This window comes from Lissotriton helveticus, chromosome 11 (genome assembly GCF_964261635.1).
Source record: "Lissotriton helveticus chromosome 11, aLisHel1.1, whole genome shotgun sequence".
NCBI lineage: Eukaryota > Metazoa > Chordata > Amphibia > Caudata > Salamandridae > Lissotriton > Lissotriton helveticus.
Genome location: NC_136072.1, coordinates 986,352,203 through 986,378,369, shown reverse-complemented (window position 1 = coordinate 986,378,369; position 26,167 = coordinate 986,352,203). Strand labels below are relative to the sequence as shown.

General features: G+C 47.6%; 1 protein-coding gene across 1 annotated transcript in view; it reads right to left on the bottom strand.

Annotated features, from left to right (window-relative positions):
- Positions 1 to 26,167, bottom strand: part of LOC144790925 (sodium-dependent serotonin transporter-like) — a 697,068-nt gene that overhangs the window by 107,364 nt on the left and 563,537 nt on the right. The window contains exons 6-7 of the mRNA XM_078665560.1: positions 9,545 to 9,648; positions 627 to 754 (exon numbers count right to left, since the gene is read on the bottom strand). Coding sequence (XP_078521686.1) covers positions 627 to 754; positions 9,545 to 9,648 — 232 coding nt within the window. The remainder of the gene's footprint in view (positions 1 to 626; positions 755 to 9,544; positions 9,649 to 26,167) is intronic.

Below are 26,167 nucleotides of genomic sequence, written 5' to 3'. Positions count from 1 at the left end.
TTAACCATCTAGCAGTCCAGCAGAATTAAAATCTTGAAGAATAATATGGTTACATCCATAAATGACAAGGTATACAAAGAAAGCAAAATAAATAAAGCAATGATAACATTAAATGCATTATTTAGCCAGTGACCTTAAGTACTTTTTTAAAACAGAAGAGGAGCAAAACACTAGCTACATCTCCAGCCATATCCTGAAGCAAATGTTAATGTAAGACACAGGACTTGACATTATAGGTCATTATCAATCCAGTGAGTATAAAAAAGTCTTGAAAACCAGATGGATGCCCAGGGAACGCATCTAAACCTTAATGGACCAAAATAACTCATAATAGTATCTCTTATTGTTTAACTATCAACCGTAGTGTATTTTGCAATTATGATTCTAGTTTTGTAATACTAAACATATCTTAATACAGATGCTCAAAAATAACCGAACACACATTTACACCCACGTTGGACTTTCATTTAAGACAGATTAGTTGCCAGGTGCATTCTACTAGGCAGAATCAGTTCAATTACAGTAACAATTCTCTTTGACCCAACTCAATTTATAATCTCCAACACTTGCTCAGAGATTTTTGTCAACCGAGTGTCATAAATTATTTTCAGATGTACAGAACACACCTTTATCTTTTGCCACATCTTCTACTTCCACATCTCGCATTTCAGCCATGTACCCCAGTACTGTGAAAATTACAAAACCAGACAGGAAGCTGGTCAGACAGTTCACCACACTGGTTACAATTGCATCTCTGAAAGGCATAAAGTGAGTACATAATTGGAAAGAGCATGGAGCATGTTTATGTGAGTTACATACTGAGAATATATGACAAGTCGACAATATGACGTGTTTGAGGTTCATGGAAGTTTGGTGGTAGATTGTCTGTAAATCCTTTCCAAGTAATTGCTCTGGAATATGATGCAGGTCTTATTGCAACTATTGCAATACAATTAATAAGTCTGAAGTGAAGTTAATGAAAGTGATCTCCATGAAAAGAGGTGAGTGGGCAGACCTTGAAAGAAGGAACCTAGGTGCAACACAAGAGATTTTGGGATTTGAGACATTATCTGCAATATCCTTTGATATACATTAATATCTGGTGAAGAAAAGGGGACCATTTTGAAATGTTTTTGAAAAACCTAACAGTCTGTCTCTATCTCTCCTCTAAAGAATTAATGTTTGTTTAGTTTTTTTTATTTTAGTGACACGTGTTTCGTATAAACGTCTCTGCAGGGGTGGAGCGATAGATCCAAGATGGAGGAAAAGGGAAATAACTATTCAGGAAAGTTAAGAATTTAAATCTTGCAGAAATGTCTGGATGTTCACATCACTACTAAAAAATGATCTTATTACTTTAGTGCTACCAATTTGCGTTTATATCACTAATTTAAGGACAGGCATGAACTATTGTTCTGGCATAGAAATCAAAGCATTTTGTGATGCTGTTTGTGCTCTGTGAAGCAGAACTCCGTCCAGTCCCTGGCTCAGTCATGTAATCTTTACTGTGCATTTTGCAGTGTTTGTCCTGGCTGCTGTTCTCGGTCTGTCAGTATCGATTGACGCTATAGCATGAATGATCCTATTCTTAGTTGTCACTGGTGCAGTCAGTTATGGTGAATCCAAAGCCAAGACTTGGGTTGTGCTTCTGTTTATACTACGTACCTCACTTTCTGATAGATACATCTGCCTTGTGGATTCCTCACCTTGTGAATATCCCCCTTGCGCCAGCAACGTTCGGAAAATTCTTTGTAGCACGCCGGCGTGGACAACGTCATAGGAGCACGGCATCGCGCGCGGCTCCGTCTGACGTCACTGACTCCTTATAAGACCCACGTCGGCGTGATGACACCAGTTCCCTTTTTTCCGTGTCATCGACGCTAACGCTTTCTGGGATCTTCTGTGATTCAGATAGTAACTTGTTACTATTTTGTGTTACTGTTTCTCTGTTGAGTGTTTCTTCTTCGCCGAGGATGTCCTCGAGGAAGACGGGGTTCAAGCAGTGCGGGTCGTGTGCCCGAATGATGTCGATTACCGATCCGCATGGCGATTGTTTGTGGTGTCTTGGATCGGACCATGATGTTAAGAGCTGCCGTTCCTGCTCCAAGATGAACCCTAAGGCTCTACGTGAGCATGAGGCTAAGCTCCTACTTGCAAAGGTGAAAGGAAGAGAGGCTGGGAGGTCTTCGAGGTTGACGTCCAGACGTTCGAGGTCGAGACAGAAGTTGCGATCGAAGTCGAGGTCGAGATCGGCTTCGAGGTCGAGGTCCAGAGTGAGGTCAAGGTCCAGAGAGAGGTCCAGGTCCGGATCCAAGTCGGCTTCTGGTCATGCTTCGGGCTCCTCGAAGAAGAAGCACAAGAGGAGGAAGCATAGCTCTAGACATCACTCTGGCAAAGAGTCTTCGGATTCGAAGAGGAAGTCTCGTAAACATCATAAGGACTTCGTGTCTCCTTCTCCTATGCAGTCTCTTGGAGGTTCCCTGGTTCCGGAGCAAGAACCGGATCCGGAGTCGCAGCATTCTTCGGAGCATAAAGGAGATGAGGAAGTTCCTCGGGCTCCGACTCAGGTGGAAGACCCTGTGAATAAAGAGGGCCAGGATGAACCGATGCCGGAGCAGCCTCCTTCGGAGCGGCCGATGGGTTCGTACCCTCCCTTTCCTGGTCCTGGGCAGGACCCCTCGCATTTCCTAAATGCTATGTTTGGCGTTTATGCGAGGGCAATGTACCCCACTGGTGCACCGGCTGGTCCCATGGGTCCATTGTTTTTTAACTTGGGCGTCCCTCAAGCTTACGCTCCGGCACCTTTTATGCCGTTTATGCCGGCGCCTTATACTCCCTGTCTCGGTACGGCGCCGCCGAGGTCGTCGACTCCGCAAACGGCTTCGCCGGCTCCGGAACGACCACGCCGGTTCGTGAGTCTTGTCCTCCAGCTGCCCCGGCTCCTCGTTCGACGCCGGTTCCGGCTCCGTCGGAGTCTTTGCCGGATCCGTCGACTTCGATTCGCATGGAGTGGTCGAGGCGCAGGGCTCAGCGCCTCTTGGAGGAAAAGAGGTATGAAGATTCTGAGGTGGAGGAAGGAGAACTTTTGGATCAAGGAGACTGTTTTGAGGACCTGCATTGTGCTAGTGGCCTGGAACTCTCTCCTGAGTGGGGTTTGCCATCAGTTTCTGATGCACCATCTAAGGACGTGGCACCCTACCATGTTGTAATTAGGAAGGCTGCGGATCTGCTCAATCTGACTTTGCCTACTGTTGAGTATAAGCCCAACATCCTCACGGAGGTTTTACACTCGCCTTCAACTATTATAGAGCCTACGCTTCCATTCACTGAGGCTTTGACTGAGCCAATAATGGAGGTCTGGAAAATACCCTTGACTGCTCCTGCGGTTTCCAGGTCGGTGGCAAGACGTTACAGGGTGGCTCCTGGTGACCCTGAGTTTCTCTCTTCACATCCTTCTCCGGAGAGTCTGGTTGTGCAGGCCGCTTGTTCCAACAGGTCTGCAGGTTCATTTCCTCAGGTGCCGGCAGATAAGGACTCTAAGAAATTGGACCAGTCTGCAAAAAAGATTTTCTCCTCGGGTAGCATGGCTCTGAAATCTACTAATGCTACTTGCCTGCTAGGGAGATATGTTCATGCATTGATGGACTCTGTGAAACAGTTGTCATCTAAGCTTCCAGAGGATGTTAGAAAGAATTTCAATGAGGTGGTCTCTGATACTCAGGCTGCAGCCCGCTTGGTAATTCAGAGTGGCATGGACACAGCGGACTCTGTTGCCAGGATTATGGGCTCTACTGTTGCCACCAGAAGGGCCGCATGGCTGAAATCTTCTGATTTTTCAGCAGATGTACAATCCACTTTAATGGACTTGCCATTTGACGGGACAGGCCTCTTTGGGAAAAAAGCGGATGTGGCCTTGGAGAGGTTCAAAGATAGCCTGGCAACGGCAAGGTCTTTGGGTCTTCAGGCTAGAGGTTCTGCCACTAGGAAGTTTAGGCGATTTGGTAGATCCACTTTTCGTTCCTATAAGCAAGGCCAGCAGCAGCAGCAGCAGCAGCAGAACCCTTTCTATAGGTCATACAGAGGGAAACAAAGGGGCCGTGCTCGTGGTCGCCAGGCCTCCTCCTCCTCTTCTTCCTCCTCTAATACCCTCCCCCCACCTACAACAGCAAAGCAGCCCTAGATCCGCCATTCTGGATCATGCGGGCCCGACAGGGGGTCAGCTTACTCATTTTCTACGGGATTGGGAATCGGTTACATCAGATCTTTGGGTTCTCAATCTCGTAGAAAATGGGTATGCACTTCCTTTTCAGGAGTTCCCTCCCAATTACCCTCCTTGCCAAGGTTATTGTTCGGAGGACCACCTGCTTCTCCTGCAGGAAGAAGTCCTGGCACTTTTCCGAAAAGTTGCGATAGAGGTGGTTCCAGAGCAGGAAAGGGGTCAGGGATGCTACTCCCGGTATTTCCTGATTCCCAAGAAGGATGACAGGTTACGTCCAATCCTGGACCTCAGGATTTTGAACCTCTATCTCAAACAGGAGAAGTTTAAAATGCTCACACTTGTACAGGTTCTTCAAGCGCTGTTGGAAGAAGACTGGATGGTGTCGATCGACTTGCAGGATGCGTATTTTCACATCCCCATTCTGAAGTCGCACAGAAAGTATCTCCGTTTTACGGTGGGATCCCAGCATTACCAGTTTGCGGTCCTTCCGTTTGGACTTACTACTGCACCTCGAGTTTTCACCAAGGTGATGGCAGTGGTGGCTGCGCATCTCAGAAGGTCGGGGGTTCCTGTGTTCCCCTATCTGGACGACTGGCTGATCAAAGCGGAGTCGCCCGAGAAGGTGCTCCATCATCTGCAGGAGACAACGCAGCTGTTGTACAGATTGGGTTTTTCGATAAACGTGCCCAAGTCTCATCTGGTGCCCTCCCAGCGCAACCTGTTCATAGGTGCAGTACTGGACACTACTGTATGTCGTGCATTCCCTCCACCTCAAAGGATTTGCGACATTCAGGAAATGGTTCCTTTATTCTACAATGGAACGGTTGTTCCAATCCTGAAGGTCCTTCGTCTGCTCCGTCTGATGGCTTCTTGCATTCTGTTGGTCAACCATGCATGCTGGCACATGAGGGCACTTCAGTGGTGCCTCCGCAGGCAGTGGTATCAGCACAACGGAGATCTCTGGGAGTCAGTGAGGATCTCCAGAGAAACTGCAGCGGATCTGTCTTGGTGGAGCATGGAGGGCAATCTGTCACAGGGAAAGCCTTTCCATCTACCTCCATCGGTTGCCACGGTGATAACGGATGCATCCACTCTCGGGTGGGGTGCTCATCTGGGGGATCTGGAGATCAAAGGCCTTTGGTCTCCGGAGGAAAGGTTGCTTCATATCAACCTTCTAGAGTTGCGGGCGTTACGTCTGGTGCTCAAGGCCTTCCTCCCTTCCCTTCGTGGTCAGTCGGTTCAAGTCCTGACGGACAACACGACCGCGATGTGGTATATCAACAAGCAGGGAGGAGTGGGGTCGCAGTGTCTCTGCAGAGAGGCTCTGCGTCTCTGGTCCTGGGTTGAGGACCATCACATTTGTCTGATGGCAAATCATCTGGCCGGAGTTCTGAACGTTCGTGCAGACGTTCTCAGTCGGCAGTTCTCTGCTGACCACGAGTGGAGGCTTCACCCGGAGGTTGTTCACGACATCTTTCAGATGTGGGGGACTCCTCGGGTGGATCTGTTTGCCACTCGCAAGAACGCTCACTGCCTGTCATTCTGCAGTCTCCAGTATCCGATGCAAGGAGCTTTGGGGGACGCGTTTTAGTTGAGTTGGGGAAATCAACTCCTTTACGCGTTTCCTCCCATACCCTTGATTCCTCGGGTTCTGAGGAAGATTCACCAGGAACGGGCCCAAGTCATATTGATCGCCCCGGACTGGCCACGAAGGGTGTGGTACACGGACCTTCTCCACCTCTCCTCTCACCCGCCGCTCCGTCTCCCTTTCAGGGCAGACCTCCTTTCTCAGGTGGAGGGGCAAGTTCTACACCCCCACCTCCAGACATTACACCTTCATGCCTGGAGAGGGAACGGGGCAACTTGAGTTCCTTTTCTCTCCCTCACGATGTGGTGGATGTCATTCTTTCTGCCAGGCGTGACTCCACTAAGTCCATCTATTCGTATAGGTGGTCTAAATTTGTCTCTTGGTGTAGGGAGAGGGATGTTGACCCTTTGAGGGCTCATTTGTCTGACATTTTGCAGTTTGCTCTTTCTCTGGCGCAGCAAGGATTTGCTGTTGCCACGGTCAAGGGGTATCTTTCAGCCTTATCGGCATTTCTCTGTTTGCCGGATCAGCCTTCTATTTTTAAGTCTCCGGTGGTTTTGAGATTTTTGAAGGGTCTTACTAATAAGTTCCCTCCTTCTCCATTTGTTGTTCCTCATTGGGATTTGAATCTTGTGTTAACCTATTTGATGGGTTCTCCCTTCGAACCCTTGCACAAGTGTCCCATGAGACTTCTATCTTTTAAAAACGGTTTTCTTGGTTGCAATTACCTCGGCAAGGAGGGTAAGAGAGCTTCAGGCTCTTAGTTCCAAGCCCCCGTTCTTGACAATTCATGCTGAAAGAATGGTTCTCAGGACCAGGGCTGCTTTTCTTCCTAAGGTGGTAACTCCCTTCCATCTAGGACAATCCATTACCCTTCCTACCTTCTATCCTCCCCCACACCCTTCCAAGGAGGAGGAGAGGCTTCATCGCTTGGACCCAAAGAGAGCAGTTAGTTTCTATCTTGATAGGACTAAAGACTATCGTATTGACGATCAGCTCTTCGTGGGTTTTGCTGGCTGCAAGAAGGGCAGAGCGGTGCACAAGCGCACACTTTCCAGATGGATAATCCTGTGCATCAAGATTTGCTACTCTCTGGCGGGTAAGGACCCTCCTGAGGGTATTAGAGCCCATTCAACTAGGATAAAGTCTGCAACATCTGCTTTGTCTAGGGTTGTTCCTGTTGAGGACATTTGCAGAGCCGCGACTTGGGCTTCCCTCCACACTTTCGCGAAGCACTACGGCTTGGATGCCGAGGTGAGGAGGGACGGCCACTTCGCGCGCTCTGTCCTCCAAGGTTTCCTGGTATAGCAGAGTCGACACCCTCCTCCGGGAGTGGGGACTGCTGTGGGACTCTATTCACAAGGTGAGGAATCCACAAGGCAGATGTATCTATCAGAAGAACAGGTTACTTACCTTCGGTAACGCTTTTTCTGGTAGATACAGTATCTGCCTGTGGATTCCTCACTGACCCACCCACCTCCCCGTTGTCCGCTCTGCTATACCTGGGTTTATGTATTTATATTTTGAGTTTTTGATACCTTTGCTTCGCACTATGTGTGCAGTTTCGATTTGTATGTACTATGTACACTGTATATATGTATATTTACTGTCGTTGGCCCGTCCGGGTGCCTCGAAGGCACGGAAAAAAGGGCGGAACTGACGTCATCATGCCGACGTGGTTCTTATAAGGAGTCGGTGACGTCAGACGGAGCCGCGCGTGATGCCGTGCTCCTATGACGTCGTCCACGCCGGCATGCTACAAAGAATTTTCCGAACGTTGCTGGCGCAAGGGGGATTTTCACAAGGTGAGGAATCCACAGGCAGATACTGTATCTACCAGAAAAAGCGTTACCGAAGGTAAGTAACTTGTTCAGCTCTTTCACCTTGCTAAGATTTGTATAACATTAGTCCCCAGGTCATACATGTGAGTTGATGCATTACTTTCTCTTATTGAATTATGCCCAGTTCATGCTCATTCTGAGATTTTATTCAAGCCTAATTCTTGCTGTGACAATAAGGTATGGACCACCAGGGTCCAGATTTTTTATGATCATTTGGTTAGTAGATCATCAGAGACTTCGTGATTGGGCAGATAGGCCATGTTTTAGGACGTATCATTCAATCAGAATCTGTAAAGTCCTTGGCAGGTCCACTCTTAACTTGGCATTTGTTGTGGGATCCAAGAATGAATTTATGGGATATTTGCTTTTCATGGGGTCCATAAATACATTTCATAAAGATGGTATGGTCTATTATAGAGTGATAGAGTAGCTGATGAGGCACTCCATCTGTCAGTGTGTGGCATTCACATCAGCGTTCTGCAATATCCAAAGAGAATATGTGCCATCCATCTGCTATCTTTCTCTTCTAGGGTCCACATAATGTAAAGAGTGAAGAGTCAGTAGAGTGCATCTAGCAGAGATCAATGTACTCTGTGCACGGCAAGCGACGGATATATAGAATCCAGTATAACCTAATGTCTTCGGGAAGAAAGAAGTTAAAAAGGATGGGTGAAAATCTCAAAGCCATGCCAGGCTTGTAATTACAGGAGTTACCTGGTATTGCACACTCAATAAATAGTGAAGCAATGCTTGTTTAACTGAAGCAAGTTTGAAGAGAAATAATTGTAAGGTGTAGCTAGTTTTAATTTAGGGTACTTGGGGCCAGATGTAGGTAATTCATATTTACCGACTCTTAAATACCGAATTTTACCGATTCGGTATTTAAGAGTCGGTAAATATGAAGGGGGGAGATGTAGGTATTTCCAGATGTTGAAATACCGAATCGTTAGAATTCGGTATTTACCGATTCGGTAAATACCGAATCGGTATTCCCTATTGATTCCTATGGGCTGTGAAGCCCATAGGAATCAATGGGAAATACCGTAAATACCGAATTTTGCAAAGGTGCAGGGGGTGTCACTTTGACACCCTCTGGCACCCCAAAAATAGGCATGTGCGCCATGTGGCACACAGACATGCCCTAAGGGCATGTCTGTCTGTCACATGGCTAGGTGTGCATGCACACATGTGCATGCACACCTGAATTCGGTATTTTAACACCCAATTGGATTGGGTGGTAAAATACTGAATTTGTAGGGCCTTTGGGACTCAGAAGAGTCCCACCTACATCTGGGATTTACCGAAGGTATTTTACAGAATCGGTAAATTTACCGAATCGGTAAATTTACTGATTCTGTAAAATAATGCCCCTACATAACAATTCTTACATACCGCTCGGTAACGGCCGAAAATACCGATTTTCGGCCGTTACCGACCGACCTACATCTGGCCCTTGGTTTCCAAACCGTCTTTAAAAACTGTTTAATCTCTAGAATTCCTCACTGTGTAAAGTGTCACTTCTACTCACCCATAATTTAATTAACTAGGTTTTGCTCCAAAATGTATTAAGAGGAGATAACAGTGGCCTCTTATAATTACATGCCTGACATGGCATTGACGTTTTATCCATTATTGGGCCTATTACAAAAAATGAATTGTTCTATGTTCCCAAGGCTGGTACTCAGTGTTTCACCTCAGGGAGACAACTTTGATCACTATGTATTTTTTCTGATATAATGGACCTTACAAACTTACGATGACCCTAAAGGATTAGTAGTGTAATTCTGTTGCGAACCCTACAAAGTCTTCTATCTGACTGTGTCAATAAGTAATGATCTTCTATTGATATGCTTTAATTGTTGTGATGCATATGCTATTTCTCTAATAATTTCTTACCTGTAACAATTGTTATGAAATGGGTTGTAACTGGCTAGCGCCAACAGGACTCCAAATCCCGGGCCGAGTGAAAAAAAGATCTGTGCTGCGGCATCAACCCAAACCTGTCAATTAAAACAAACATTTTACGCTGAGTGAATATCACAGACCTCATTCTCATGTGCAGGAGTTAATGCCTCCAGCAATTTTTGTCAGCATTCTGAGGCCAACAAAATAAGGCTGACAAAAACATAAAAAATATTAAATACATTTTTCAAATAGCACTTGTTATCCATCAGGTGCTTCATTTGCTTTTAAAGCACAAGATGGTTCTTTTAGGTTGTGCGAATGTTTTTGAGTCTTTGGGTTATGAGCAAGTTAAATTGGAAAAAACTGATAGGAGAAAATTTCGTATAGCACACAGTGTTAAAACAATATGACCTGAAAGTGATGTTGGTTGTCTGGGAAAGCCTCATGCTATTCCAATGTGTACATTAAAGACTGAAATTTGAAAGTTCATGGTATGATATAGTTATTTGTTTGGGGAAAAGAGAGCAATCTGACAACATTCATTTGTATAGGTTCAACTCACCTGAAAAATACAATCACAAATTCTCCAATATTGGATCTTACATAGATTCACATGCTTCAATCATTCCTCGTTGTCGAAGTGGGAGTCCCAAGGTATTGTATTAAAGCAATTATACTAGTAGCATAGGCTACAATGGCACTAGGCCATGAATTTCATAGCCTATCTATGTCCTTTTTTTAAAAAAAAAGGACCAAACGTAGACACCAACCAATCAGAGGAATGCACCGTCTAGAACCTTCCCTACAGAGGCTAGTTCCTCAGATTTTCTACCACAGGTGGTGTGAAGGGAGTCTCTCTGAGCTCTGCTCAGTTATTACTTTTGGTTTCAAGAAACCTGTATTAGGTCAGATATATATAACTTTCTATATCTCTTGGGACTTTCTGAACATGTCAGACCCTACAAAAAAGGGATTATTCAGGTCATGTAACACCTGTGGCAAAAAGAGACTTTACATTGATGACCCTCATTAAAAGTGCATTTTTTGCCTCTATCCTGACCACACAGTCAAAGACTGTAAAATATGTCGCACTTTCTCACAGAAACTCCCCAAGGACAGAGAGGGAAGACTTCTCTTATCGTTGCAGAGGCTTAAATCTAAAGACAATCCTGTGCCGGAGAGTGATGATTCCCTTATATCTGCCAAGCCGCAAAAAGGAGAGAGATAATCTGAAAAGGAACCTTCGGAACACCTTAAAAAGGCCCATATGAGACAATTGGTCATTCCAGGAAACATCAGGACAAATCTCACGACAGACCTTCTTTAAAGGTTTCTTCTGAGCCTTCTACGCCATCTAAAAATGTATTCATGGCAAAGATGGGATCAGTTCCTCCATCTTCTTGGATTTTCCCTCCAGGTCGAGTCAATGGTGTCCGTTGTACTTGTCACTCACAAAGTCCCATAGAAGAGACATTTCCTAAAAGTCACAACACAATCTGCACAAAATAAGCACAGAGCTTACTTTTAACACTCAGACCTTTCTATCCACTCTTCCATTCTCCACTCTCTTCCCTTTGTCATGTACCTTATTAATTGTTACGTATTGCTTAAACAGTGACTAACTAGCTACAGTCCTATCCCAGGGCCTATTCTATCCAAGCACATTGTCTCCTTGTAGATGCTTGAAATCTCCTTCTAAGGTCCAACTTAACTTGCTCATATAAGGGAATGGCTCCTTGACCAAAGAGACCTACATACTTTCCAAATATTAGACTTCGACCGTTATCCTGAACGGTGTCCATGGCTCAATGTATGATCTACCTTATGCCATACCAGTTTGCCTTCAAGTAGTTGTTTAAAGGGACCCTGACATGATATATTTCTAAGACTACAAGGAAAGAGCCTTTAAGAGTGGGATCAGAATTGTATTACCCCAACCTAAGATTTGTTACTATATTTACACCCTCCTACCTTCTGCTCCATGAACCATTGTATCGTGTACATTCAAAGTGTAAATGTATAATTTCTTCTGGTTCAGAAGATTGGTTCTACCTTTTAGTAAAAAAATAAAAAATATTCAAAACATTAAAAAGGTTGGGATCAGAATGAAAAACACTACTTGTTATCTCACTGTATAAAGTTTATGAAGTGTTTTGGCATTAAAATATATGCCAGGAGTGTAAAACTCAAATGATGCAGAACTGTGCCATGTGGGAGGGATCATGGCCCAGAGAACATGAAGAGCAAAATCATACAATCTAGAGGTAACTACTGCTCATTAAATACATGCAGGTGGTACCTGGCAGCAGTGACATAGTAAGGTTGCCAGAGTTCCTAATGTAAGCCAGAAAAATGGGTTATCCTGCCCATTGATGGTAAAAGACAATCATAGGAGGGGTACAAAGGGCCCCTGGGCCATAATGCCAATGCACATGATACCCTAATCACAGCTACACCCCTTCCTCCCCATGTGGAGCGACGGTCAAAAATAAGGCTTAGTAAACTTTTCTAGTTTTCGCATGATCGCTTTTAATTAGTGCTGCTGAGGAATTTGCAACAGTTCCTGCTCTCCAAGGAATGGTAGACTGAGAAACACATCAAAAACTATTCCTTTCATCAGGTATGGCCAAACCATGTAGTAAGCTCTGAATATGGTCTTTTATTTGCAGCAACCGCTTCAATGTTCTCCTTTCTACTTTCCTATGCCCCCCGGAAAACAGAAGGTAAGTGTTTATAAATAAAACAAAAATCTGCCAATTATTTCTATAAGTAGGGTCCCTATCTCTCAACCTCTGTGTTTCTCTAAAATTCCTTAGGTTATCTGGTGCAACGTCACTCGATCACGTCGCCAATGCACGTCTATGTCCTTCACCTAGTTACTCTTACAAGAATACCCTCTCTTGGTTTTCTTTTCCTATGCCTCTCAACAGATCATGATTTGCATTAATTGGTTCCGTTTACCATCACCTGTCTGTGTGCCAAAAAACAAACCTCCCTCCCCTTTCTTAGTACAATAGAGGGAGAATAACAAAACAGAAAGTATAATGATCAACTGAAATACAGCATCTTTTCCACAACCCCGTGTCCCCTTTAATTCACCCGGGCAGCCTCAACCCTCTTGAGCTGTGGTGGGAGAGTCAGCACCAGTCGGCAGCTCTCGTTCCATCTAACCCTTGTCCTTTTACTGTGTCTAGGTTCTTCCAGATGTCACGACTGCCCTCCGTGGGAGCTTCAGTCCTGTCAGGAGGTAAGTTGGCATAATGCTGCCCAGCACCTACATAAACCCCTGGACCTTTTGCACCTACTGACAGGTAGTCCCCTGCTTGGCAGAGTGTTTCATCCCTGACAAATCTCTTGTTGTTTTTTTGTCTACAAACTTTCACTGCCATTGGCATGATACCTATTGATATTACAATGCTTGTGATGCAAGGAGGAACACAACCCAGCATGAGACTGTCATGGCCATGTGCAAAAGCAAGCGTTAGATACACACACATTACTGGGTATGAGTGTTAATCGAATGAGAAACAAGTTATTTTGGGTATGTTGCTCTATGGACTAATTCACCCATAAAACCCATGTGGGAGGGGCTTGCCTTCAGGACCCGTAGTGTGAGGCATTTAAAACCCCACCCGCGAATTGTCCGGTGCTTGACAATACTAGCCCGGAGTCAGATGTGTGTGACAGCCTCGCTACTTCCACGCAGGAGCACGTCTCGATTGAGGCTTCGTTCCTTTGTTATCGCTCGGGCAAGCAAAATCCTTTCCAGAACTTCTACCGTGCAAGAACGCGTCCTGGGTGAGGCCTTATTAACGCTCAATCGAGCAGAATCCTTTTCATCCTTGCTCACGCGCAGGAGCGCAATATATGTTTCTTGCCTTTATTATTTTTGTTTTCACTCAGGAGAGTGAAGTGTTCTCCAGCGCTCGCGCAAGAACGTTTTTTAGTGCTTTCTCTACACTACAAGGGTACGCCAGCAAACATACTCCATTAGCGCAGGTGCGCTAATTGCAGTGGTCGAAGTGGGAAAAAAAAAGTAGGGGAACTGTGGGTGGAGAATCAGGGGGCGGGAATAACCGAAGATTGAATCAGTGGGTGGAGTCAGGGGTGTGGCTAGAAATAGCAAAACATACCAATTTTTAGTACGTTAAGCATTTTACTGACCAGTTACAGCTTATAACGTTATTTAATTCAAACAATGGGTAAACATGTTTATTTGAGTTTTAATTCAGGAAAAAGCAAACACTCATAGGGAATACAGGTTTATGTAAAGCATGTGAAATATAAACATGTTACCTTAATGCGTTGTTCAGAAATCCATGATTATTTTTTGTCTCAAACATTGAGGTCATGAATACAGGGCTCCTCCTGTACACATGTGTTAAGCAGGGCTCAGAAGAGAAAGGGACTCTTCAGGAGAATCTAGACTCACGGAAACCCACAAAGGCTCCTTCATATTCATGTCAGCCAACTAGCTGCTCAATCATAATATAGCAAAAAGAACAACTGGTGGACAGCATGCAGAACAATATCATACATTCACCCCAGTACAGAGATCTGGGCCTAAATCCATTGTTTCTTTGCTCACCATGCCATTCCAGTTTGGACCCAGCCATATGCAAATCAGTCTTGACCCTGAGCCTCATGGGAACAGCCCAGCCTGAACTGCCAAGCCAGGGCCTCCCTGGACTGGAATCAAGCATCCTAGGACCGGTTTCGGGCTTTCAGCCCTCATCGGCCAGGATAGCTTGATTCCAGTGGCATGGAGAGCACGGAACCCACGTCTGGGCATACCCGTCCCACTCGGGGTGACATATGCAAAAAGAACAATTGATGGACAGAATGCAGAACAATGTCATATATTCACCCCAGTTCAGAAATCTGGGCTTAAAAATACATTGTTTTTTGCTCACCACCACTCCTGCCCCGTCACCTCTCCTGCCCCGTCACCTCTCCTGCCCCATCACCTCTCCTGCCCCGTCACTTCTCCGGCCTCATCACTTCTCCGGCCCCGTCACTTCTCCTCTCCTGCCCTGTCACGTCACCTGCCCGTCACCTGCCCGTCACTTCTCCTGCACGTCACTTCTCCTGCCCGGTCACTTCTCCTGCCGTTGCTCCTCCTGTCCCGTCACTTCTCCTGCCCCGTCACCTCTCCTTTCCCGTCACTTCTCCTGCCCCGTCACCTCTCCTGCCCTGTCACTTCTCCAGCCCGGTCACTTCTCCAGCCCGGTCACTAATCCTCTCCTGCCCTGTCACATCACCTGCCCGCCATGTTACCTGCCTGTCGCCTGCCCGTCACTTCTTCTGCCCGGTCACTTCTCCTTCCCGTCACTTCTCCTTCCCGTCACTTCTCCTTCCCGTCACTTCTCCTGCCCGGTCACTTCTCCTGCCCGGTCACTTCTCCTGCCCGGTCACTTCTCCTGCCCTGTTGCTTCTCCTGTCCCGTCACTTCTCCTGTCCGGTCACTTCTCCTGTCCGGTCACTTCTCCTGTCCCGTCACTTCTCCTGTCCTGTCACTTTTCCTGCACCGTCACTTTTCCTGCACGTCACTTCTGCCCGTGTTCATTGCTCCTGCCCAATTCACTACTCCTGCCCCGTTCACTGCTCCTGCCCCGTTCACTGCTCCTGCCCCGTTCACTGCTCCTGCCCCGTTCACTGCTCCTGCCCCGTTCACTGCTCCTGCCCTGTTCACTGCTCCTGCCCTATTACTTCTACTGCTTCATCACTTCTCCTGCCCCGTAACCTCTCCTGCCCAGTCACCTCTCCTGCCCCGTCACCTCTCCTGCCCATCACCTCTCCTGCCCATCACCTCTCCTGCCCATCACCTCTCCTGCCCATCACCTCTCCTGCCTGTCATGTCACCTGCCCGTCACTTCTTGTGCCCGGCCACCTCTCCTGCCCTGTTGCCTCTCCTTCCACGTCACCTCTCCTGCCCTGTCGCCTCTCCGGCCCCATCACTTCTCCTGCCCCGGCACTGCTCCTGCCCCGTTCACTGCTCCAGCCTCGTTCACTGCTCCTGCCTCGTTCACTGCTCCTGCCCCATACATGCTCCAGCCCCGTACATGCTCCTGCCCCGTTCACTGCTCCTGCCCTGTTCACTGCTCCTGCCCCGTTCACTGCTCCTGCCCCGTTCACTGCTCCTGCCCCGTTCACTGCTCCTGCCCCGTTCACTGCTCCTGCCCTGTTCACTGCTCCTGTCCTGTTCACTGCTCCTGTCCTGTTCACTGCTCCTGCCCCGTTCACCGCTCCTGTCCTTTCACCTCTCCCGTCCTTTTACCTCTCCCGCCCGGTTACTGCTCTAGCTCATGCTCCGTCACCTCTCCTGCCGTCACCGCTCCTGCCCCATCACCTCTCCTGCCCCGTCACTTCTCCTGCCCCGTCACTTCTCCTGCCCAGTTACCTCTCCCGCCCAGTCACCTCTCCTTTCCTGTTGCCTCTCCTGCCCCGTCACTGCTCCTGGCCTCTCACTTTTCCTGCCTCATCACATTTCCCACCCCGTCACGGCTCCTGCCCCGTCACGGCTCCTGCCCGTTCACTGCTCCTGCCCGTTAACTGCTCCTGTCCGGTCAGCACTCCTGCCCGATCATCGCTCCAGCCCCATAACTTCTTCTGTCCCATCACTTCTCCTGTCCCATCACTTCTCCTGCCCCGTTCACTGCTCTTATCCGTTCACTGCCCCTATCCGTACACTGCTCCTGCCGGTTACCGTTCCTGCCCATGTCTAATCACCACTCCTGCCCCTTCACTTCTCCTGCCCCATCACTTCTCCTGCCCCATCACTTCTCCTGCCCCGTCACTTCTTCTGCCCCGTCACCTCTCCTTTCCTGTCACCTCTCCTGTCCCGTCACTGCTCCTGACACGTCAACTCTCCTGCCCCGTCGCTTCTCCTATCCGTTACTTCTCCTGCCCGTCACTCCTCCTACCTGTCACTTCTCCTGCCCGGTCACCTCTCCTGCCCTCGTACCTCTCCTTTCCTGTCACCTCTTCTGTCCGGTCACTGGTCCCACTGCTCCTGCCCAGTTCAATCCGTGTACAACATTGACAAATTACACAAGGTGTCAAGTTCCCCACAGTATTCTGTCTGGGGAAAGCTCCTCTGTAATCTCCAGGTCCGGAATGGCCATAGCGGGCACCAGGCGTTTCCCCGGTAGGCTGCTAGGGTGGGGGCCGGTTTTTGGCCCCTGGGAGGCTGATTTTGTTACTGGGGGTCGGCAATATCAGCCCCCTGTAACAAAATCGGCCAAAACTGAAATGGAACTGGAAATATTATCTGTGATCTAATACTGGTACTTTGTGAATTTCGCCGAAAAGAAATGAAAAATGTATGTATGAAACTTTTAATGTAAAGTGCTCTTCTACCTATTATGTTAAGTTTGCAGTATATAAAACTATAAAAATAAATGCATAGTAAATAAATAAAGAAATATAACACAGGGATAGGGTTGACATTGATAAGGACTAATATCAAAAGAGAGGTAATCCTATTGATTTGCAAATGACCGACGATGAGAAAATCAAGAAATGTCTCTCAACTCCCGACAATAAGGACCGCTGAACACAAGTGGTGGTAGCAAGAAATCTGTAGTAAAGTACAGGAAGGTACAAAGCATCACGACATTAGTGCAATGAAGCTTTTTGTTATAGGTCTGGGTGAAACTGGTCCCTGAAATACGACCACTAATTTTTATTCGTGAGTTCACTTGGTAGAAGGCAGATTTATTGCCCAAAATAGAAAGCACAATTTGCTCAAGCTGCTGGGCTGCACTCCCCCTCACCTCAGGGGAGGCCCGCTGAACAGTTTTCCAGGGCCGGTTTCTGTACCCAGTCAGGCCCTGGTAATCACCAACTCCAATCTCACTCACTTCATATGCTAAAAGCAGAGGGAGGGCGCATTGTCATTCCAAAGGGGATAATCTGCCTCAATCGGAATGACAATGGGCCTGCCCTTGGTCTGTGCAAGCTCAGGGAGGGGCTGCTGCAGCCTCTGGAGTTCACAGAGAAGTGCGAGCAGCCCCTGGAATCTGAGTGAAAAAAGTTATCGTTTTTTCAGTAGGACTATTCTTGCCGTCCCGGGATGCTTTTTATGAAAGTAAGAAGTAGGGGAACGGACTGAAATATTTTTTAGAAGTAGGGGCACGCCGTGCCCTTCCGTTCCCGCCCAATTCTGCCACTGGCTATTTGTAATATTTTGCTAACTTTATTTTGCTGATTACGAGTAGAAGCAAAGAGCATTTTGTTGTGACAATTTTCATGCTCTCAGCACGCGCAGGAGCGCAATCAAGGTACTTTTCATGTCGACTGGGTAACGTTCTGTGTCAGTAACAGAACGTGAGGGCGCTCTGCTGCCATAAGGCCCTCTGTTCAGCTAAGTACTTTGATTTGTGTTCATCTTTATTGCATATACTGCTGGCTACTTCTACGAGAAACTTACATTGTCCTTGTTGATACATTATACCCTGTAGGAGTGCTATACCCTAATGTTTACATCTGGATTTTTTATTTCTTTTTTCTATATGGATGATTTTGGCATGGTGGAAAGTAAGTGTGTGTACTTATATGACCCATAGATCAAGACAGTCTAAAAAGGAGAACGTATAGGTTGTACAACGTCTCTCTCTTTTGTCTTACTGCAGGTTACACGTGACTATACTGCCTGGGCAGAGGGAGGAGACGAGATACCCTTCCATCGGGGATAACACCCCGCCGTGTGTCCACCACTGCTGTGTCCTTTTATTTCTTTTGTCCCTTATTTCCCTTTCGCCTATGTGATATCTTTTGCAAGAGTGGTATAGTGCGTACTCTCAGGAGATACTATCCCTGTACATCAACCACGCTGTGCACTGGATTTCAGGTTAGTGGTATCACAATCTGCATTCCGACACAGACCAGTCTTTTGCCTGTCTTCTAGTTTGAGTCACTAGGGTGAAAAGTAGGATCTCCTATTGAACATCTGTCTCTGGTGTGATTGCTTCCTTGGAACTCTGCCCTTCCCAGAAGATTCGGGGATAACATCGCATTCTATCTGCCAGGTAGTAGGATTAGCACCTGAATAAAATACAGTGCAACTAGCATATAATAATACTGTCAAACAGTAGAGAGGCTCATTAGACAGATGTACCATACATTTGGATGGATGCACATGAAAACATGCAGTGTATTGTATTGTAATTGCATTTTATAGCGCTCACTACCCCATGCGAGGCTTCAAAGCATTTTTTCGGTCAGTAGCATGCTACTCCAGACCCATAAAGCATTAGTGTTGAAATAGTACAGTGAAATATGAAAGTAATTTGAGTGATGGATACGTTAGTCAGTTATATGGATTGAGAAGGATAGCGAAATATGAAAGTAATTTAAGTGGTGGATACGTTAGTCAGTTATATGGATTAAGAAGGATAGCAGAGGGATAGAAGAGGGAAAAAGGTTTGCATTTATATAGCGCTTGTTACTCCTGATGGGGTGTTAAGGTGCATTTTTGGCAAGTAGCACGCTACTCTGGCACCCATAAAGGATTAGTGTTGAATAAGTATAGTGAAATATGAAAGTAATTCGAGTGGTGGATAGGTTAGCCAGTTATTTGGATTGGGAAGGGTAGCGGGGCGATAGAAGAGGAAAAAGGTTTGCATTTATATAGCCCTTATTACCCCTGATGGGGTGTGGAAGCACTTTTTTGGAGAGTAGCAATCTACTCTGGAACCCATAAATGATTAGTGTTGAAATTAGTATAGGGACATATGAAATTCATTTGAGTGGTGGATATGTTAGTCAGTTATTTGTGTTGAGAAGGGTAGCGGAGGGATATGAGAGGGAAAAAGGTTTGAATTTATATAGTGCTTGCTACCCCTGATGAGGTGTTGAAATGCTTTTTTGTTTGTAATCCCTCTCCATTCATGCACTCCCTATTTATTGTGTCACAGTGATGTGTACAGATCTTTCTGAGCAGGGTAGCCTTTTGTTGTGCAGGATTGTGACAGTCTTCATCCGGCAAGGAGCTACTGCTCAAAAAGTGTAGGTCATTGGGATGTTAGCTAGTCAAGGGTCCTGATCATTCACAACTGTGCCAAGAGATTCTGTATTGCTTAGGGCTATGCAACGCAGCAGGCAGAGAAAACAGGGTTGTGCCAGACTGGAAATTTTGGTGATTGAAGTCTCGAACATTCAGTTCAATTGAATACATATTGAGGAAAGGCTTATAATTTGAAGACACTCAGTCAGTCAGTCAAATATCTTTATTTCGGTTAATAAAAACCATAAAAGCAGTGCAAAGTTCATTATTACACATATTAAAATTATACAAATGTACGCATGATTGCAGTTCAATAATGACAGTCTAAAACAATTTAAAATCTTTGATACAAAGAAAAAATAAAATCAATATCATAAAACAATAGACCCACCACAATTTCAAACAATCCTCAGTGCATTATTAGATAAAAAATTTTGGCCAATATCATCCTGCTAATAAATTCATCTGGGTAAGTCTTGTTTTGTTTATACGCACTGCCGCTACCAAAAAACTGGCTACACTGTAGGTGACCTGAACGGAATCAAGCATTTGTAAATGTAGCAGGGCAGGCCTCACCTGGACAAATTTTAATTCCTTCAGGATTGGGTTTAAAAACATTTTGCGGACCTCCAAGTAATGCTCACAGAACATCACTAAGTGGAGCGTGTCCTGTGTGGAAAAACTGTCACAGGTGCAAGGTGGGGTATCTTCTGGGGTCCCCCACTTCAGATAAGTGCCCAGCGTAAGGTGAATGAGGTTGAAACTAAATCTAACCAGAAGGAAGCGATGGTAAGGTTTAGTCACGTACTTCAGGTACGGTCCCATAACTGGGGAGATTACCAGCTGATAGATTGATCTCACTGTGGGTTTCCTAAGTTCAACCTCCTCCCTTTCTGACTCCAACAAGTTGAGGAAGTTACGCTTAATCCACCCTACATCCTCGTTCCTGAGGCCCTGTGGAAATAGGTACATTTCCGAACGCCCTAGCCTAATGCATGCCGCTCTAACATACGAAAGCCAAGGTATTCTATTAACTCTGTCCAGGGCCACACAGTCCTTGAGTATCAGGTGGTTCAGCGTGATCTCCTCATTCAGCCAGGTTTTAACCCATCGTAACAAAGGGGCCATTTTCAGGTGGTCAGAAATATACCCCAAGCCCACTTCACAGTGAATTGAAAATGTGGGGGATGATTGTGGGAGTGACAAGAGGGATCAGATAAACTTATTTTCTATGATTTGGATCCCAGGTGTTGGGATATAGCCCCAGATATCAGATCTGTATGAGGCAATTGCCATACACTTTGATTTATAAATACGGATCATAGCCTCCATGGGTCTTGCTCCCAATCTCTTTGAAAAGTTCAGAAGGGCTGTGGTAGATCTTACAGCCACATTGCTCTTAAGTTTCAGCTGGGGACCCCAGTTCCCCCTTTCATCAAATACGACACCTAAGTAACAAAAAAAAGGCACCCTTGAAATTGGTGTTCCGTTACATGTAAAGGTTTTAACCTTCGTAGTTTTCCTGCGTAATCCGGTCACCATTACATGGGATTTCGAGGTATTGATTTTTAAATCCAGGGCTTCCATAAAAGTGCCAAAGTGATCTAACAGTCTTTGTAGTCCCATGCCTGTACGTGCAAGTAGGACGGCATCGTCTGCGTACAAGAGGACCAGAACGGCCGACCCTTCCTTACGCGGAACGTCCAGGGCGGCCAGGTCCAGGGATTTACCCAAGGAGTTAATGTAGAGCGTAAATAGAAGAGGGGCCTGAATGCAGCCTTGTCTGACCCCCATCCTGATCTAAATTGCTCGGTACACCTGCCATCTCTTGTTACCCTAACAGATGCCGACAAGTTCTGATGAAGATCACTTAAAAAATTAACCAAGAGGAGGAGCTTAGCGGGCATCCATGATGGCCGCGTGAGCACAGAGCTCTCCGGACCCCCGCCACTCCCGGCAAAATATCCTGAAAATATCCTGGATTCTTAAATGGATTATTGAAGAGGAACCTGGGCTGAACTTAATACTGGTTTCGGATTTTGAATTGGACCAGGGGCACCGAAGATACGTCGACTCGAACTTTCCGAGGCCCGCCTTGGGGCACACCCGGGACTTGGCGAGGCTCTGAGGCCGTGTCCAAGTTGAACAACAGCGGCAGTGGGATTCGACTCATGAGTCCCCCCCTTAACTTTCGGTTTCGATTCTCACTCTGACTACGTCTCTTTACCGATGTGTCTGGCCGGTGGCTGACCCAACAACGAAGAAGTGTAAAGGAGCCTTTCGCTCGATTTGGATTTGTCCGGGCCGTCTCCCACCTTGACTAGCCCCCGCTGGTGACTTTTAGACGGTGGCGCCCTGTTTTTTCAGTGGCCATTTTCACCAGGTCGCGAGGGTCCCTCGGGGGCTCATTCTCCACCATGTCTGGCAGAGGGGACCAAGAGAGACGTAAGACCAAGACTCCCCTTCGTGGGGGCCCGGTCCAGTCTAATGTCATGGACCGGTATACCCAGTCTAAATCGTCCCCGGGTGCCGTCATTCCTACCCCGAGTGCAATGGGGGACCCGATGGCTGCTTCGGCGGAGCTATCCCTACAGGACGTCATGGGCGCCATCTCTAACATGAAGGAGACTATCGGCCAACAGTACGAAGCCTTGGCTCACAAAATCGATACTGTGGCCATTGATGTGAACTTGATTCGGGCCGATCTGTCTAAGACCAATGAGAAAGTGAAGTCATTGGACCTCAAGACGACTAGTCTCACGACCGACGTCTCGGAGCTTCAGACGGAGCTTGGCAATCTTAGAACGGCGAACGATTTTATGTCCCATCGTCTGGAGGATTTTGAGAACAGGGCACGACGCTGTAACGTGCGTGTAATTGGCGTTCCCGAAAATCCTGAGGCTCACTCCGTTGATCTCCTCGTTGAGGACTTGGTTCAGAACTACCTTGCTCCGTCTGGGTTGAGCAAATTCTTTGCGGTGGAACGTGCCCAACGTGTTCCGGGTGGAAAGGGCAAGCCGGGCGCTCCGCCGAGGCCCATCGTTGCCAAGCTTTTTCACTACAGGGACCGGGACGCTATCCTGCAGGCCTCGAGAGTGAAGGGCCCGGTGGCCTTTGAGAATGCCACTGTGAATTTCTACCCAGACTTTTCTCAGCTTGTCCAGAAACAGCGAATGGGCTTCCGTGGAGTCAAGAAGCGTCTCCGAGACTTGGGACTGAAATATGCAATGCTTTTTCCCACCAGGTTGCGAGTTGAGTACAATGAGCGAACGTTTTTCTTTGATCGACCTGAGACTGTAAGTGATTGGCTGGATTCCTTACCGGACCGGACTAACCTGACTGATGCCACCGAGCACCCGGGTGGAGCCGAGGGTGGCGTGGAGAGCTGAAAGTAATACCTTGGCCCCTGCCCCGTAACAAGACACTTTCTGCTGGGGTTCCGTAGTTGTGTGGTTTATGTTTTCTGTGTATCCCCCTCCTTTTCCTCCTTTGGGGTGGCGGGTGGGACAAGGGATTGTTTGGGCGACAGGCACACTGCATGTTGGGGTGGCTTTTTAGTCTATTGCAGGGGTGCAGGGTGGGGGGTGTTGTGTTGGACGTTGGGGGGTGGGTTGGTGGGGTGTTTGTAGTTGTGTTTTGTTTCTTTCAAGGCGATGTAATGTTTGCAAATCTTGTTTTCAGCGTCTGTCTCTTTGTGGGGTGGCTCCTGCGTCACATGTTGGGATGGGGGGTAATGGGTTGAGGTTCGTTTCGTGGAATGTCAATGGTTTGGGGGATCGTATAAAACGGGGGGTGGTGTTGCGATATCTGCGACGACTGTCTCCTGATATTGTGTTTTTGCAAGAGACGCACTTAGTGGGTATTACTTGTCATGCGATGAATAGGTGGGGCTATCGTCTCGTTGCACACTCGGGGTTTACTACGGGTTCCAGAGGGGTAGGCATTCTTATCCGGTCTTCCCTTCCCCTTGAGATAGATGAGTTACTCCTGGATGATAGGGGGCGCTATGCCGCCCTCGTGGGAAGGTACGAGGGCAGGACCCTGTCCCTGTTTACTGTTTATGTACCCCCTGGCCTGCAGACCTCCACCTTTTCAGATGTTGGCCGAGTGCTGTTGGGACTTCCTGATGGTGCTCTTTTCATGGCTGGTGATTTCAACTCTGTTCTCTCGGGTTTGATTGATCGTCACCCCCCCAGGGATACTCCTTCGGCCCAAGCGTGGCTGGGTGGTTTCCTGGATACCTTTGGTTTGGTGGACTGCTGGAGACTTATGCATCCCACCCAGCTCCAATATACTTTCCACTCCGGGGCTCATGGGAGTTTGTCCCGCCTTGATTACTTCCTCATGCCAGCTGCGCAGGCTACCTCGGTCCGGGAGATTAGACACCTGGCCCGGGGCATCTCTGACCACTCCCCGCTCTGGCTCTGTTTTGAAATGGGTATCGAGGCTGTGGGGCGGGTTGCACCTATTAATCCTTGGTACTTGAGCTCTCCTGGGACACGTGATCAACTAATCAAGTCCTTAGACCACTACTTCCTGGACAACGAAGGGTCCGTCTCCTCTGCAGTGTCCCTATGGGAGGCCTTTAAGACGGTGATTCGTGGGCAGGCCCTATCTCCTATTGCTGAAACTAAGAAGGCGAGGAATCGGGAGGTGGTGGTTCTGGAGACCGAAATTCTTGGGTTGGAGGCTGACCTGGAATCAGGTGTTACTCGTGACAAACTCCATGCCCTTGGTCTGAAGCAATTTGACTACAAGTCCCTGGTCACGGACGCTGCCAAGAAGATGCACAGGGAACAACAGGGCCGACTTTACGATGTTGGGGATAAGGCGGGTAAATTGATTGCCTGGTTAGACAAGAAGGAAAGAGCGAATCGTGTTGTTCCTGTGATTCAGACTTTGGATGGTGTGAGAGTGACTGACCCGCTTGAGATAGTGGAATGTTTTGTGAATTATTTCCGTACGGTTTACTCCCCGGTGTCGGCTAGGGACGAAGATGACTCCCACTTCTTGTTGCGTGACATAGATCTGCCTCGCCTTTCCGAAGTGGAGCGGGTATCTATGGAGGCCCCGTTCTCTACGGACGAAATAGCGGCGGCAATTCGATCTCTCCGTTCGGGCAAGGCTATGGGCCCGAATGGCCTACCGATTGAGCTATACAAACTGCGGCCTGATAAGATTGCGCCCTATCTTCGAGTGATGTTTCGGGAATCCCGTGATCTTGGCACACTCCCCTATGACCAGCGCCTGGCCACGATAGTGGTTATTCCTAAAGAAGGTAAACCCCGAGACCTGTGTGCGTCATATAGGCCCATCTCCCTGTTAAACGCTGAGCCTAAGGTTCTAGCCAAGGTTCTTGCTACTCGTCTGCTAGTTGTCATCGGTGACTTGATTCATCCGGACCAATCCGGATCTATCCCGCACCGGAACACAGCCCTTAACCTGCGGCGTCTTCATGGAGTCCTCGCGAGGGCGGGGTCTCTGACGGAACCGGCCATTTTGGCTTCCTTGGACGCCTCGATGGCCTTCGACACGATAGAGTGGCCCTACCTTTGGGCTGCCCTTGTGAAGTTTGGTTTCGGCCCGAAGTTTATCGGATGGGTGAAACTGTTGTATACCAACCCCCTGGCGCAGGTCGTTGTCAACGGTCGAGTGTCGGTACCCTTCTCCCTTGGTAGGGGGACCAGGCAGGGTTGTCCCTTGTCTCCGCTGCTTTTTGCTCTCGCATTGGAGCCGCTAGCTGCGTGGCTCCGATGGGAGCCGTCTATCAAAGGTATACGGTGGTCCCCCGACTTTGAGGATCGTGTTTCGCTTTATGCCGATGACATTCTTCTCTATCTTACCTCCCCGCGTAAATCTCTAAATGTCCTCTTTGACGTCCTTACCTCGTTCGGCAAGAATTCTGGCTTGATTATAAACTGGGCTAAATCCTCCGTGTATGTTATTTCTGGCGGCTTGCCTCCGCTACCACGTAGATTTCCCATCCAGGTTACTCAATCAGGCTTTAAATATTTGGGGATTTTTATTACACTGGACTCGTCGCTCCGCTTCGTACGTAACCTCCTTCCCCCACTTCGTAGATTGCGACTGGACGTGGCCCGGTGGCGTAAATTACCTTTGTCGCCGCTGGGCAGGGCCGCCCTCTTCAAGATGATGTCCCTACCGCGATTTCTTTATGCACTCCAGAATTCTTTTGATGACATCCCTAACAGTTACTTCCGGGAGGTTGAGGGTTTACAGAGACAGCTGATTTGGGACGGGCGTCCGCGCATTGCCCTTGCGAAGCTCACCATCCCTTGGTATGATGGGGGCATGGCACTTCCTGACATTAGGAGATATTATTGGGCCTCCCAGTTGTCCGCCATCAACCACTCGGTATACTCACCCGGCCCGAATCCGGCTTTTGAAATGGACAGATTTCAATTGCCGGGTGGAGACTTCAATAGAGTGCTTTATTCCAAGGCGGCTGGGCTTCACCTTACGGGACCGACTAGGATTGGTGTTAGTGTGTGGCGGGCTGCGAATGTGAGCATGGGCTGGGTTGATCGAGTCACGCTGGCGACTCCACTTTATGCGTCTGAACGTTTGGGATGCCACTGGACTACGAA